Source organism: Emydura macquarii, unplaced genomic scaffold (genome assembly GCF_026122565.2).
Source record: "Emydura macquarii macquarii isolate MOO-44397 ecotype Brisbane River unplaced genomic scaffold, CSIRO-AGI_Emac_v2 contig_1043, whole genome shotgun sequence".
In the NCBI taxonomy this organism is placed as follows: Eukaryota; Metazoa; Chordata; order Testudines; family Chelidae; genus Emydura; species Emydura macquarii.
In genome coordinates, this window is record NW_027131180.1 from 10,241,602 (window position 1) to 10,257,518 (window position 15,917).

Below are 15,917 nucleotides of genomic sequence, written 5' to 3' on the forward strand. Positions count from 1 at the left end.
ACCTGGCTGACCTTGCCTGTCCCGCTCGTTGGCTGCATCTACCACCAGGGTTCCCAGGGCCGTATGAGTGAACAAATACTTTTTCTCGTCCGCCTTTGACATAGGAGCAACCGAGGCAGAGGTTTGCCACAGGGCTTTTACAATCTTAAGGACCCTTTCATGGACTGGGAGGGCCACTCTCGCTGGAGCAGCCCCTGCTAGCACATTGAAGAGGGTATCATCGGCCTCCTCTAACTCCTTCACCTCCAGCGCCAAGTTGGAGGCCACCCTCTTGAGCAGCTCCGGGTGTGCCCTGAAATCCTCCAGTGGCGTCATGTGATCCCGGGAGACTGCCTCGTCCACTGAGGAGGAAAAGGATTGCCGAGGCGCCTCCTGCGGGTGCTCCCCCACTCGACGAAGGGATGCACCCGTAGAGGGTCCCTCAATGAGGTCTGACTCCTCATCCGAGGAGTGGTGTCTCTGGGCCTTCTCCTGTGCTGGAGGATCAGACTGAAACCCCGATGACAGGATAGATTGCGGCCCCGGTCCCATCTGGATACCCCATGGGGCCCAATAAGGCCATTGTTGCAGGCATTGACCCTGAGACCAACCTGGGGCTGACTGAGCCATCAGCTGTGGCGCCTTGTGGGGGCGTCATCTCTCCCGACGACTGTCCCCCCTGTGGGATCCCGAGCCACTGGACCGGCAGTGTCATGCACGTTCTTGGTCCCGGGTACCCCTCAGTGCCAGGGACCGTCCTCTTGACACCTCTGACCTGGAGGACGATGAGGACCGCCTCTGTTGCTGTGAGCGGATGTGCGCTCCGAAGAGCTTGAGGTACCAGAGCGTCGTCGCGGTACCAATGACTTGCGGTGCCGCTTGCCCTTTGGTGACCGAGAATGGCGCTGCTCGGAACTCCACAGTGCTGAGCCGGACTCCAGCAACCCGGTTCTGCATTAGGGGCTCCGCTGTGTCAGGTCCTCCAATGATGACCGGGTTCTGCGCGGCGTCGGTGCGGGTGAACTCCTCGATGCCGGGTCCTCCAATGGTGACCAGGTTCTGAGCCACCTCAGTGCGGGCGAACTCCTCGGAGCTGGGGAACTTGGATGGGAGCTGTGACCACCGTGTGGCAGACCTTGACTGGTGCCGCCTCTTGGCCTGCGCTGCCTCCAGTGCCAGGGACTGACGTCGGTGCCGAGAGGGAGACTCCTTGTCCTGACTTGAAGCAGGCCAGCTCAACAACGCCGACCTGGATCAACTGCTGGAGGAGCGTCCTCGCTCTACCCCGGGTGGCCGCCCGGCGGGAGATCTTCCTTCCCATACCAGGGATCTCCACCGCCCTTTGCATGGACTCAACGCGGGTTTGCCCCAGGACAATGGCCCCTTCTCCCTTGGTGGAGGGGGGGGCCGAGGTGGCATAGGCAAGGCCAACAAGGTTCTTGCCGCCTGAAAAGCCTCTGGTGTCGACAGCATCAGCAAAGGCACTCTCCCACTCCCAGGAGTCAGGGGAGGCTCCCTGGGTGGAGATGCAGGCACCGGAGAAGACTCGACAGGCCAAGTTTGGTGCATCTCCGCACTCGACCCTGCCCGTACCAACGTCACAGGGGAGTGTCCATGCTCCGCACGTTGTTTCTTCTTCTTCGGCACCAGGGATGTTGCTTGGTGCCGAGCTGAGGCCGGTGCCAGCAGTGCACTCGGTACTGAGGTTACGCTCGGTGCCGAGGTGGAGCGGGACAGCTCAGACGCCGAGCGGAGTGCTACCTCCATGAGCAGAGCTTTTAACCGGATCGCTCGGTCCTTCTGAGTTTGCGGTTTAAAAGCCCTGCAGATCTTACACTTATCTTTTCTGTGCTCTTCCCCCAAGCACTTAAGGCACCGATCGTGAGGGTCACTGAGCGGGAATGCCTTCCCGCAGGAGGCATATGGTTTAAATCCCGGCGACCGGGGCATAACCGGGCCACTCTAAGTCCTCAGAGGGACCTACTTATCTAACTACACTTAACAACACTTAACTATACTTAACAACTATTTAACACTACTTCGAATAACAATAGATCAAAGGGGAATTGAACTTGCAGAGAGCAAGGCTAGTTCCAGCAATCGTCCTGGGCTGGGTAAAGCACATTTGCTCAGAAGAGGAAAATTTTAGTCAGCACTGAACGTGGACCTGAGAGAACAGTTGGCATCAATCATGACACGCTTCAGCTTTAAAAAATGTGAAGAGATATCTATGTCAAAGCACATGTTAATTTTATCTCTGATTATTCTAAGGATGCTGAGGACGTTGTGTTTCAAAGTAGTGTTTACATGGCATCACACACACTCAACCCTTCAAGACTGAAAATTGAAGTGCTTCTAGATATGCAATGTGTTTTCCTCTTTTTTTTAGGCTCCTGGATAGAGAGCAAAAGGACTGAATAGAGAGTAAAAGTAAAACAGGAACACCATCCATTCAGTTGTAGTTGTAGCAGTGAGGGAGGAATGCTTTGCACCAAAGCATTCTCCAGGAAGCAGCTTCTTTTGATCTTGTTTGATGAGAATAGAACTAACTCTGCCTTTCAGGGACTGTTTGTGCCATGGATATAGTAGGCACATGTGATCATTAGTTTTTAACAGACTCCTATTTTCCAAACAGAGAGGGCAACATTTGCATGTTTAAATTCCCCGTTGTATTTAAATCTGTTAGCAATCACATTTAATTGCATTAACAATTAACTGTACTTTAAAAATTGAAGCAATTGAGGGTCCTTTAAAACAAACGGTGTATGGCTATACTGCAAAAACAAAGATGTGTTCTTAACTTGAGCTAAAATAGCAGCGAAGACCTAAAATGTTTAAGTCAATGGGCCAGTCAAAAACTGAACAATAATTTTTAGTTGTGAAGCTGAATAGGATATAAATGTTGATAAATATAGTCGTTCCCTTTTTGGTTACTTACTGAAGATAATGATATTTAATAACACCTTAGTTTTTCCCTTTAACATCTTTGCAGCTTTTTGCTCTCATGACATTGTTTGGTTAAATTAGTCTTATGTCCTTTCCTCAGAACATGCCTGAACTCCCATTACTGTCCTTTGGAGTTACACATGCATATCAGGGAAATCATTTCCATATCAAGAAATATGAGCATAACTTCAACTACGGAACTTGTAATTAAAAATATGGGTTGGTTTCTAGGTTGACATATATTGTTATTAACTTTCTTAAATACCAAAATTTTCCTTTACAAATTATAAAAATTGATAATAAAATATCTTAGCTAAGCAGATTAATTTTTTTCCCCATTTGTTAAAATATTTGCAGAATTCAAAGTAAAGAATTATTCTATTCAATCTCAGCTGGTCTGAAATCTTCCCATAATATTTGCAAATATAATTTAAAATCTTAGATTATAAGATATTACATGTCAGCAGTGTACCTTGTATGCCTGGAGTAACACATCTGTCCATGCACGTTTGCTCATGGTCTCAAATACATTGTCATCCAAAACAAACAGACTTTTATTGTTAAGCATGTCAGAGTTCTTCATGTTAGCTTTTTGCTGCTCAGTCATCTGAACCTTTAGATAAAGGACAATGAGATTTATATTTTATCTTAAACTACAACATCTATAGGGTATGATAACCATGAGCAACAGCCACTACTGGCTTTTAAAAGTTTGTCAGGTAAGCAATTGCTTTGTCTGATAGAAGTACATATTTAGTGGATAAAGGAAAAGCAGCACATGCAGTATATTAGAAATTTACCAAAGTATATAATGCAGTCTCTCACAGAATCTTAGTAAAAAAAATTAATTTTAGCTGCCTGGGATGAGAACACTGTGGAATGAAAACTCACTGGAGAACCATAAGCATGGCATAATGATAAATCATAATGCACATCTAGTGGACTGCCACACTGATAAGTGTTAGGACCATTAAACATCTTTATTAAAGTTCTGAATGCGGGAGTAAACAGCACAAATGGTACTAAATTGATAGTAGTTGCAAATACCAATGAGGACAGAGAAGTAATACAAAGGTACCTAGAAAAATTTAAAAACATAGATAGAAATGAAAGTATGATTTAACTTAAAAAATAAAATCTAACAGATTTTTGGAAAAATAATCATAGATACATAGGAGGTAGAAACCTGAAAAGAAGTTGTTGGGTTCCAATGCTGATAGCAGAGGACGAGGGAGGATTCCACTGCTGATGGCAGAGGATGCGGGACGGATAAAGCACAACAACCAATATGATTGCAAGCAGAATCGTTTATTCCATCTTGTTCTCCAGCTTATATACCTTTTTATCATCTCTGCATACAATGGTCACACAATTGCTGATTGGCTATTATATAATTTCACACACTTAGCATGGGAACAGCTTACATATTATTGGTAGCTTCTTAGCTTACATAGCTTTCTTGTTTACGACCTTGGATACTTTCTACTATCTAGTGGATGGCGGCCAAGTCCGCGGAACTCGCCGCCAGTGAGGCCACCTTCCAGCTCCCTGTAGGCAGCCTCACTTGACCCGGTGTCCAGCACCAGGCCTGCTGTAAGTGTCCACTAGGTAGCCATCAGGTCAGGGTACAAATAATACACTCCCACAAGAAGTAATGCTGACAGAGGCTTAGGGTATGTCTATACTGATGGCGGCAAAGTCGCCGCCGTCAGATCGATCTTTCTGGATTGATTGAGCGCTCAGTGTAGACCTGCTCAACTGATCAGGAAGTCGACACAGTAAATCCACCCTCTTAAGTGGCGTAGCATTGCGTCGATGGGAAATCCCGTCAGCACAGTGCAATGAAGACAGCACACAGAAGGGAAGTACAGCAGCCGACAGGAGTTACGCAAACTACTCTGTATAGCTTGCATAACTCCTGTCAACTGCCGCCGAATTTCCAGGTAAATGTAGACCAGGGCTTAGAAGTATTAGTTACTGCATCCTCATGCTTAACTTTGAATATAACAGCAAAAAAGGTCACTATAAGTTTGGATTAAAAATGCCCAGGCATAACACCATAAATTGGGATGGGTGGAAATGTAAATGTTTGCATGTTTCTTGTGCAGCTACCCTTGGAATACCAAATTCATTCCTAGGCACCAGAAAAATTGTGAGTGACAAAACTGGATTTAGTCTGGGAAAAAAACTAAAAAAGTATTGGGGACTGAGAGAGTAACTTGTGAGGAGAGAACATAAAAATTTAATAGGTACACTATTTGGCTAAAATACAGAGATAATAGTCTACTACAATATATTTGAAGCAAGGGTCACATTGGGAAAAAACATGGTAGTTCTGCCTACAAAATAAGCTCCATCAATATATGAATCACCAAAATAAGATACTGCTCCCAGTAGATTGTGCAGATGTTCAAAATATGATTGTGTTGTCACCTGGCTCCCTAGGTTACTTGAGGTTGACACTCCCCTTCTCCCCCCCCCCCAGTGGGATTTAAATATGGCCATGAGCTCTGTTGGGCTCCTTAAATTTATTTCCTTCTAAAGTGGAGGAAGAGGGGGAGTGCTATATCTCCTAATACTGTATTTGTGGTGCTAAAATGAAACATCGCTCTAAGTAAATTATGCAGATCTGTGATCCTCTCTCTCCTTTCTCAAGAGACTGATCAAATAGTTAACAATGCTGACATTTAAGTCATCATAATTGGACATCTGAATAATCACCTCACTGTAATGAATGGGGCAGGTCACACCTCCCAGGGCCATTGTTCCAGACTGCAGATTCATCTCTGCATCATTAAACTTTGTTCATATTTTTGATGTTTCCTTTGCAACAATAATATCTAGAGACTTATTAATTGTTTTTAAATTAAAGCTGAGATTCTGGAGACCAAGACAGCAGCTTCAGAGAGGTGCCTGAATATGGATGTGTACTGGCTATTTCTGAGCCCTGAATAGAAGGGTATAAAGATGAAGTCAGGAAGCAAATTAGGTAGGGTGACTCGTGGGAGTTTAACTAGGAACAATGGAATAAAATTAAGAAAAAGAAAATTTAGACTAAATACCAGGAAAAACTTCCTGACAGTGAGATTTTTTTTTTAGGCTGTTGTAGGTTCTCAAAGGAAGTGGCAGAAGCCTCATTGCTTAGGATATTTAAATCAATGGGACAAAACATTAACTGTGCACACAAACTTAAAGCAACAATCTTGAATCAGCAGGTAGATTGGCTGGATTATTTAACAGGTTCCTCCTTTCCATCACTCCTGTACTTGTAAGAAGCGATTGCTCTCAGCATTTGCCTGGCCAGAAGCATAACTTGCATTTGGTCTGTAGTGTACAAGTCTTAGATCCTACTGTTTCCCTGAGTTCTGATTTTACAGATTTTCCACTCCTCTTCTGCTCAGTAAGTTTTATTCACTTTGTTCTACTACTCTTCCCTATCACACACAAATCAAGTTTTGACAATCAACCTCTATTCAAGTCTCCAATTTTAAGGGTTTTCATGGCTATGTTCTTTCCAAAAAAATTAGGATGACATCATAAGACTGGCAAAATTTTCCAGATCAATTAGTTCTTCAAACCCACAGATTGGTTTTGCACAAAGAAAGTGTTATATATGAAACTGTAAAGTGGCAAATTAAAACTCGATAAAAGGAAATACTTTTTCCATACAACTGCAACAATTAGCCTGTAGAACTCATTGGAACACTGAGAAAAAGAGTTTAGGAAGATCAAAAAGGAAATTAGATTGATTAACAAGAATATCCAAAATTATAACAGTAAATATTGAAATACACAAGGTTTGGAAGAGACGAATTCTTGTGCTTCAAGTCTTAAGTCTACCTTACAGGGGACTTGCCCTGTACAAAACTGGGTAGGATATCTAATTGTAGGCAAAAACCTATTGCTACAATCAACTTAGGGCACAATGCAGACGGAATGCAGACTGTAACCACATATGTGACTGAACACACAAATAACATATTCAGATTTTGAACTATTATTTGCTACAGCAATTGATTGTGAGTACTAAATTAGAGGCGGGGTTGAGACCCAACAAGCATTGCTAGTTTTGAAAAAAGCCTGTTTCTGGAAAAATGACCAAAGAGCATTAGAAGTCTTTTTGCCAATAGGCTTTGCATAACAGGTTTTTTTTTTTTTTTTTAATTCCTTTAAATGGAGGTTGCTTATCTGAATAGTAACCGATGTTCTTCAAAATGTGTAGTCCACATACATATTCCATAGCTGGTGACTGCACATCCAGTGTGCACACATCAGACAATTTTCTAGTCAGCAGTATCCACTAGGGCAGCGTATGCAGCCTTCCTCTCTTGTGCATTCTGGCGAGAGTAGAAACAGTGGAGACTTCTTGTCCCACCACAGCTCCTTCACCACTATGAGACCCTGTGATGTCAAGACTCTGAAGTAGCTGGGATGTAAGGTGGGTTGTGGAATATGTATAATACCTACACATCTTGAAGGCCATCAACTACTGTAAAGGTAAGTAATCTCTTTTTATTTTCCCAATGCTAGTCCATAGTCCCTATGGGTAGGTCATCCCATAACTGTCTATTGCATGGTTTCTTGCAAATTCCTCTCAAACACTGGGAACTGGTCACTGTGAGTAACAGGATAATGGACTAGACAGACCACTGGACTGATCCAGTATGACAATTCCTAGGTTCCTATTTTTTACAAAAGAGATTTTTAAAAATCTACTTTTAAATGTTTTTTTTTTTTTTAAATCCATAGCTCCCTCCTACATGTGTATGTGCGACTGATTGCACTAAGTACCAAACTGCAGCCCTGGTCCTATTAAGGTTTATGCAGATGCTTAATTTTACACATTGCAAATAGTCTCGCTCATTTCAATGGGACTGCTTACACTGCAAAAAGTTCAGTGTGTACATAAGTCTTTGCAGGATAAAGGAGCATGTATGTAGACTGTTATATGACAATTACCTTCAGTGCAATTTGCAATCCAATCCATTTCTTATATTCATCAGGTTCTAGCAGAAATTCAGGCATAACATGAGGAAGGCATGCTCCTTGGCTTCTGAAATAATACAGAAATAATAAAAAAAATATGTAGATAGGAATGATAATCTTTTAAAGACAGCGCTTAATTTCACACCCACAGTTTTGTACAGGCTATTTAATTGTAGGTGAAAACCTATTGCTACAATCAACCTAGGGCACAATGCAGACCCTGACCACGTACGTCACTGAACACACAAATCACATATTCAGATTTTGAACTATCATTTCCTACAGCAATTGATTGTGAGTAATAAATCAGAGGCAGGGTTGAGACCCAACAAGCATTGCTAGTTTTGAAAAAAGCCTGTTCCTGGAAAAATGACCAAAGAGCATTAGAAGTCTTTTTGCCACTAGGCTTTGCATAACAGTTTTTTTGTTTATTATTATTATTCCTATAAAAGGAGGTTACTTATCTGAACAGTAACAGATGTTCTTCAAGCTGTGTAGTCCATATACATATTCCACAGTTGGTGACTCCCAAGCAGTAGCCCTCACTTAGAGTGACCAGATAACAAGTGTCAAAAATCGAGATGGGGTAGATGGAAATAGTCACCTATATAAGAAAAAGTCCCAAAAATCGGGACTGGCCCTATACAATTGGGACATCTGGTCATCCTACCCTTGAGTAAAGACTGCAGCATGGACCTTCAAAATCTAGCGTCATCCCTGGTTGCTTGCATCAATGCATAGTGCTTCATAAACATCTGTATGAATGACCAAGTAGCTGTGCTGCAAATGTCCTGGATCAGCAGTTTTGCTAGTGAGGCTAAAGCAAGGTAAACTTGGCTCTGGTGGAGTTGACCATTACCCTGTCTGGCAGCTGCCTGCCTCAAGCCAATAGCAAGTCTTGATGCATTGGGCAATCCAGTTCTATATCTGTGTCAATCTGTGTCTACGCATCCTGCCCCTTGATTATCTCTATGTAAATTAGAAACAGCCTGGGAGACTTTCTGAAGGATCTCATCCTGTCAACGTAGAACAATACAGCTCTGTGCACCTCCAGCTTGTTCAACTTCTGCTCTGCTCTCCCAGCATGAGACTTTAAGAAGACATCTGGCAGGTAGCCTCAAGGATAATCTGTCCCTGTAGATGACTTTATAGATTGCCTTTAGTGCTTGCAACTGCCCAACATTCCTGGCTGATGTGAATGCCAAGAGAAAGGCAGTGTACTTGAAGAGATAGAGAAGGGAGATTATAGCCATAGGCACAAAGGGAACATCCATTAGTTTTGAGAGGACCAAGTTAAGGTTCCATGATGGGGTTGGATCCCTGACTAACAGATCAAGTCTCAAGAAGACTTTCAGGAACCTATTTGCCATAGGTATAAGAAGATTGAGGACAGGCTAGTTGGCGGATGGATAGCTGAATCCACAATGAGCCCAGCAACAGAGCAGAGTGCTTCAGTGGCAACAGAATCTTGGTAACCTCTTGGATCCTAGAATGGTTGGGAGAAAACTGGTATTGTCATGCCCAATTTACAAACCTTGTCCATTTTGAGAGATATGTATACCTACTGGAATCTTTCCTACTACTGGACATCTTACGAACAGAATCTCTCCACTAGTGTTAGCCAGGAAGCATCCATACCATAAGGAGGAGTGAACTCATGCTCGGACGCAAGTTCATGCCCCTGTTCCAAGCTAAGAAGTCAGGAACAAGTGGTAGAGTGATCAGCTGTGCTGATGCAGGTCATGGAGGTCCCTGAACTGCATCTGTCTTGACCAGGGCAGGGCTACGAAGATTATTCTGGCCTTCTCTTTCCGATCTTTCAAAATACCTCAGGAAGGAGGGATATGGGAGGGAACACACAGAATTGTTCCTCTGTGCACAGGAGGAGAAAGGCAGCTGAAAGAGACCTTGAACTGCACCGCCCTCCCTGAGCAGAAGTGATGACTTTTGTTGCTCTCCACTGTCATGAAAAGGTCTGTGTGCAGGACTCCCCCATTGCTGGAAGATATCCCTGAATACCCCTTGGTGCATCAACCACTCACAATAGTTGCAGAAGTGCCTGCTGAAGCTATCCACTGTCACATTGTCCAACCTGAGGAGATTTACCATTGACAGGGTAATTCCATGTCCTATGGCCAAGTCCCATAGTAGGATGGCCTCCTGACATAGTGCCAGCATCTGTCCATCCCCTTTATAGACAGAGAACTGCCACCATATTTTCGATCACCAGGATTGCCTGATTGCAAATGTTGGGAAGGAAGGCCATGCATGTCTTGTATATAGTTCTGAGCTCTGGAACACTAAAGTGCAAAATATTCTGTCAGAGACTATAAGCCTTGTGCTATCAGATTGCCCATGTGATCCCCCCACCTGAAAGCGTAGGCATCCATGATCACCATCTCTGAGGGCAAACTGGGACAATACAGAACCCATTTGTGTACGTTGCTCGGATCCTTCCACCAGTCCACTGCTTAGAGGACTACTGGAGGGAGATGTACCATCTTGCATAGGTGGTGTCTTCTCAGGTAATAAAGCCAAGCCTAAAGTCACTGGAAGCGAAACCTTGTATTTGTGGTGATGATCATACAACCTGACCTAAGACCCAGTAGCATGAGGCAAGATCTTACTTGTGTTACAGGATAGGATTGGAGATGGGAGCAGAGATTGTGCAACTGGAACTTGTCGAGTGGCAGGTAGGCTTTCACGGTCTCTGCATTGAGCTTGGTCTCAGTGGACTCTAACTTCTGTGTGGGTGCTAAAATGTATTTTTTTCCTCATTTGCTAGCAGGCCCAGGCACACAAACAGCTTGGGAAAGGTCCCAACCATTAGTTTGGACCTGACGTTCCAAGTGACTCCTAACCAGCCAAGTACAGGAACTCCTGGATGCCCATCCTCCTGACACAAGCAGGGCACTGTGTAGAACCCAAAAGGGAAAACCCATTATAGGGAGTAATTGTTGTCCAACACAAACCTTAGGGAGTGCTTGTGAACCAGGTGTATCCCAATGTGAAAGCATGCATCCTGGCAGTCGAGGAAAGCATACAAATCTTTCTATCTAGAGAGGGGATGATTGAAGTTCAGTATTGATTGATGCCCCATCTTCTTGGAGATAAGAAAGTACTTTGAAAAGAATCCCCTTCTGCTCTGTGGATGGAGACCCTCCTCTGATTGCATCCAAGGCAAGGACACACTGAATCCCCTCTTGAAATAGGCCTGGGCTCTGGTTGAGTGCGCTGAAACAGCTCCCGGAAGCGGCACCTTCGCTCGCTCGTAACAGGTCCTGATGGAGGCGGTGATCCAGGTGGAGATGCACTGGATGGAGACAGGTGAGCCCTTCATCCGGTCCGCCACTGCCACGAACAGCTGCGTCGACTTCCGGAACGGCCTGGTCCACTCGATGTAGTAGGCCAGGGCTTGTCTGACATCCAGAGTGTGCCATCTCCGCTCCTCCTCCGAACCGTGCGGTTTAGGAAAAAACATGGGGAGGAAGATATCCTGTTTATAATGAAACTGAGACACCACCTTAGGTAGGAAAGCCGGGTGGGGTCTCAGTTGGACCTTATCTTTGTAGAAGACCATGTAGAGGGGCTCTGAGGTCAAAGCTCTTATCTCGGAGACCCTCCTAGCCGATGCAATGACCACTAGGAAGGATACCTTCCAAGAGATGACGAGCAGCGGGCAAGTAGCCATGGACTCGAAGGGTGGTCCTGTCAGCATGGCGAGGACCAGGTTTAAGTCCCAGGGAGGCACAGGTTCGCGGACCTGGGGATATAGACTCTCCACCCCCTTGAGGAACCTAGCTGACATGGGGTGTGAAAACAAGGATCTGCCTTCCATTGGCTGGTGGAAGGCCGAGATGGCCACCAGGTGCACCCTAAGAGAGGCCAGAGCTAAGCCTTGTAGCTTCAAATGGAGAAGATACTCCAAAATCGCCTGTATGGGACTCCGTGTGATACTCCATGTGATACTCCGGGACTGTGCCCAAAAAGTAAAACGCTTCCACTTGGCTCGGTACACCACCTGGGTGGAAGGTTTCCTGCTGCTAAGCAGGACCTGATGGACTTGCATGGAACAGGCTCCCTCTCCCTCCATCAGCCACAGAGTCTCCAAGCTGTCAGGTGGAGGGAGTCCAGGTCCGGATGGAGCAGGTGACCCTGGTCCTGGGAGAGCAGGTCATAATGCCTCAGGAGCGGCAGCGGCGTGGCTATGGACAGGTCCAGCAGCATGCTGAACCAGTGTTGCCTCAGCCAAGCTGGGGCGATCAGTATGACATTCGCCTTCTCTCTCTTGATCTTCAAGAGGACTATGGGCAGCAACGGAATGGGGGGAAAAGCATACATGAGGGTCCCCATCCAGTCTATAAGGAATGCGTCGGAGATGGAGCCTGCTCGCGACCCCGGAGCAAACAGAACCTCGGGCATTTCCTGTTCCAGGATGACGCAAACAGGTCCAGTTGGGGAACACCCCACTTGCAGAAGATAAAAGCTACCACCTCCGGGTGTAGCGACCAGTCATGTCGGGGAAGAAACGACCTGCTGAGGCGGTCCGCCTCGTCATTTCTGACCCCCGGGAGGTGAGAGGCAGATATATGAAAGTCGTGTCTCACCGCCAAGTCCCAAAGTTGAATGGCCTCCTGGCAAAGAGCCGAGGAGAGCGCTCCCCCCTGCCTGTTCATATAGAACATGGATGCTGTATTGTCTGTTAGGACCTGCACCATTCTGCCCTTGAGAAACCTGAGGAAAACTCTGCATGCCAGGCGGACTGCTCTGAGTTCCCTGACATTGATGTGGAGGGACATCTCGCCTGGTGACCAGCGCCCCTGTGTGCTCAGGTTGCCGCTGATGTGTGCTCCCCACCCCACATCTGAGGCGCCTGTGATTAGAGTCACTGATGGTGTCAAGTCCCTGAAGGGAACTCCCTTCAACACCTCCCTTGGGTCCTTCCACCAGATTAGGGAAGCTAATATCTGAGTGGGCACCATGACCACCCTGTTCAAAGGGCATCTGGCTGGGGCATACACAGAGGCTAGCCACGTCTGGAAAGGCCTGAGTTTGAGGCGAGCCAGCCTCACCACATACGTACAGGCTGCCATGTGTCCCAACAGCTGGAGGCAATGCCTGGCTGTCGTTATGGGGGACCTGTGAAAGTTGTCGTGGGGGACCTGTGGAGATCGTTGATTATGGCAGCCATCACCTTGAAGCAAGGCCTTGGGAGGAAGGCTCTGGCCTGGGTGGCATCCAGTGTGGCCCCAATGAACTCTATGTGCTGCACCGGGGTGAGAACGGACTTCTGCTCGTTGATGAGCAGCCCCAGTTTGGTGCATACTGCGCAGGTGAGCTCTAGGCTGTTCCTGACATGAGCCCTGGACCTGCCCCGGATCAGCCAGTCATCCAGGTATGGGAATATCTGAACTCCCCTGCGGCGCAACTACTGCCATACACTTCGTAAACACCCTGAGGGCGGACGAAAGGCCAAAGGGCAGGGCCGAAAACTGGTAGTGGCCATCAGCTACTACAAATCTTAGAAACCTTCTGTGCCCCGGGAGGATAGAGATTTGAAAATATACGTCCTTTAAAATCAAGGGCAGCATACCAGTCCCCTGGATCTAGGGTAGGAATGATGGAGGCTAGGGAGACCATCCGGAACCTGAGGCATCTGATGAACTTGTTCAGACGGCGGAGATCTAGAATGGGCCTCAGGCCCCCCTTGGCCCTGGGGATCAGGAAATACTGAGAATAAAATCCCCTTTCCTGTGGAGGAACCTCTTCCACCGCTCCTAGCTGGAGGAGGGAGGAGTCCTCCTGAGTGAGGAGCTGCTCATGAGAGGGATCCCTGAAGAGGGACTGGGTAGGAGGGGAGTCTGGAGGGAAGGTCGTCAGCTGGAGGGCATAGCTCCTGCGAACTATACCAAGGACCCATTGGTCCAAAGTAATACTTTGCCAGTTGGCGTAATGCGGCCTGAATCTGTGGGCAAAGGGCCAAGTGAGATCCAGGGGGAAAGGAAGAGTGCCACCCTCGTGCGCACCATCAAAAGGACTCTTTATTGTTTTGGCCCTTGTTTGGGCCTTGCTGGGGCCCCGCCAAAGAGCCCGGACAGTCACGGCGGTTAGGGCCCCGGAACCGCTCCCGACCCCTCTTGGGTTGAGCGGGTCTGGGGGGCTGTCTTGGGGGAGGCTGAGGTTGCCGCTGAGCCTGAGGCCGAGACTGACGCCTCGAGGTCTGTGGGGTGTAGAGGCCTAAAGACTGCAGCATAGCCCTCGAATCTTTCAGGGCATGGAGCTTGTCATCGGTTTTGTCCGAAAAGAGGCCATCACCATCGAATGGAAGATCCTGGATGGTCTGCTGGACCTCTTGGGACAGCCTTAACGACTGGAGCCAGGAGCAGTGGCGCATGACTATGGCCGAGGCCATAGGCCTGCTGGTAGCATCCGCTGCGTCGCTCGTGGAATGCAAGGCTGCTCCTGCCACCGCAGCGCCCTCCTCGATGACCGTCGAGAAGTCCGCCACTTGGTCCTGAGGTAACACCTGTGGCAGGATCTTAGCAAGCCTCTGCAGTGAGGACCAGAGGTTAAGGTTGTACTTCCCGAGGAGCACCTGGTGGTTAGCAATCCTCAGCTGCAGAGACGCTGTTGAGTAGACCTTGCGGCCAAACAGGTCTAGCTTTTTAGCATCTTAATTTTTGGGGGCGTTACCTTGGGTCCCCTGTCTGTCCCGCTGGTTGACTGCGTCTACAACTAGGGAGCATGGGGCAGGGTGATTGTAAAAATACTCAAACCCCTTTCTCGGCACCCTTAGAGGTAGGGGCAAACGAGGCGGGGGTCTGCCAGAGGGATTTTTCCAGCTTGAGTATCTTCTCATGTACCGGCAGGACCACTCTGGATGTGTCTGCCGTCCCCGAGACCCCAAAGAGGGGGTCCTCCTCCTCCAAAAGCTCTTTCAGCTCTAAGTTCAGGTTGCTCGCGACCCTCTTGAGCATGTCCTGATGAGCTTTAAAGTCGGGCAGCGGTGCCCTATGGTCCCGGGAGGCCACATCGTCCGGGGATGAGGAGGAGGATTGAGGAAGGGGCCCTGTGCAGGGACCTTCCTCAGGGTCTGATCCCTTCTCGGTGGGATGACCCTTATCTGGCTGGCTCGGTGGAGGGGGTGGAGGCGGAACCACCGATAAGTGGATCAAGGTGGTAGCCTGGCCCACTTGTGTACCCCAAGGACTCCAGTATGGCCACTGCCAACGCCCCTGAAGCCACGCTGAAGCAGACATCAGTGCCGACTGGGACACCTGGTGACAGGACCTGGATCCGGAGCCGCTGGACCTCCGCTTACTTCCCCTTACCGGGGAGCGGCTCCTGGAGGACGATGACAGTGAACGCCAGTGCCATCATCTACGGTGCCAGAGTGGAGAGGAGCTGCTGCTGGAGCTTGAGTGTCTCCTCTGTCTTGACATCTTCCGGCGACACTTCCTCCCTCATGAGCGGTGTCGTCGGTGCTGTCGCAAGGAGCGGGACTGGCTGCAAGGTTCAGACGCCGGTGCCGAGGCCGACGGTGCCAAAGCCACCGATGCTGAGGGCCGATAGGTGTCAGGGGACACCGGGATCCACGCCGGGCTCGGTGCCGGGGATCAAGACCGGTCCGTGGTGTACGGTGCCGAGCTGGGCTCTCGACGGAGGACTGAGAGCTAGAGCTGCGACCCCTGCATGAGCCTCTAGACCGCCCTCGGTGCCGCGATGTCGAGGAGCTCGACGACTCGGTGCCGGAGCTGGGAGGGGAGCCCGCACTCTCTACCCTCCTTGATTGTCTGGGGGGAGACTTGGACTCCTGTCTCCGCCAACCACCGGGGCCACCTAGCGCGGGTTTACCCCGACGGTCCCTGCAGGGGGGAACGAGGCATGGGCACCCCATGAGGGCGCGTCTGTCTTCGGCGTCGACGGTCCCTGCAGAGGCGCTACCCCACTCTGCGGAGTCGGGGAAGGCTCCCTGCGTGGAGATGCCAGTGCCGGAGTACTCTCGA

At 48.1% G+C, this 15,917-nt stretch overlaps 1 protein-coding gene across 1 annotated transcript in view; it reads right to left on the bottom strand.

Annotated features, from left to right (window-relative positions):
* Positions 1–15,917, bottom strand: part of LOC137150972 (cilia- and flagella-associated protein 47-like) — a 294,207-nt gene that overhangs the window by 139,883 nt on the left and 138,407 nt on the right. Inside the window, exons 31-32 of the mRNA XM_067545101.1 lie at positions 7,885–7,978; positions 3,398–3,538 (exon numbers count right to left, since the gene is read on the bottom strand). Of these exons, the coding sequence (XP_067401202.1) occupies positions 3,398–3,538; positions 7,885–7,978 (235 nt within the window). The remainder of the gene's footprint in view (positions 1–3,397; positions 3,539–7,884; positions 7,979–15,917) is intronic.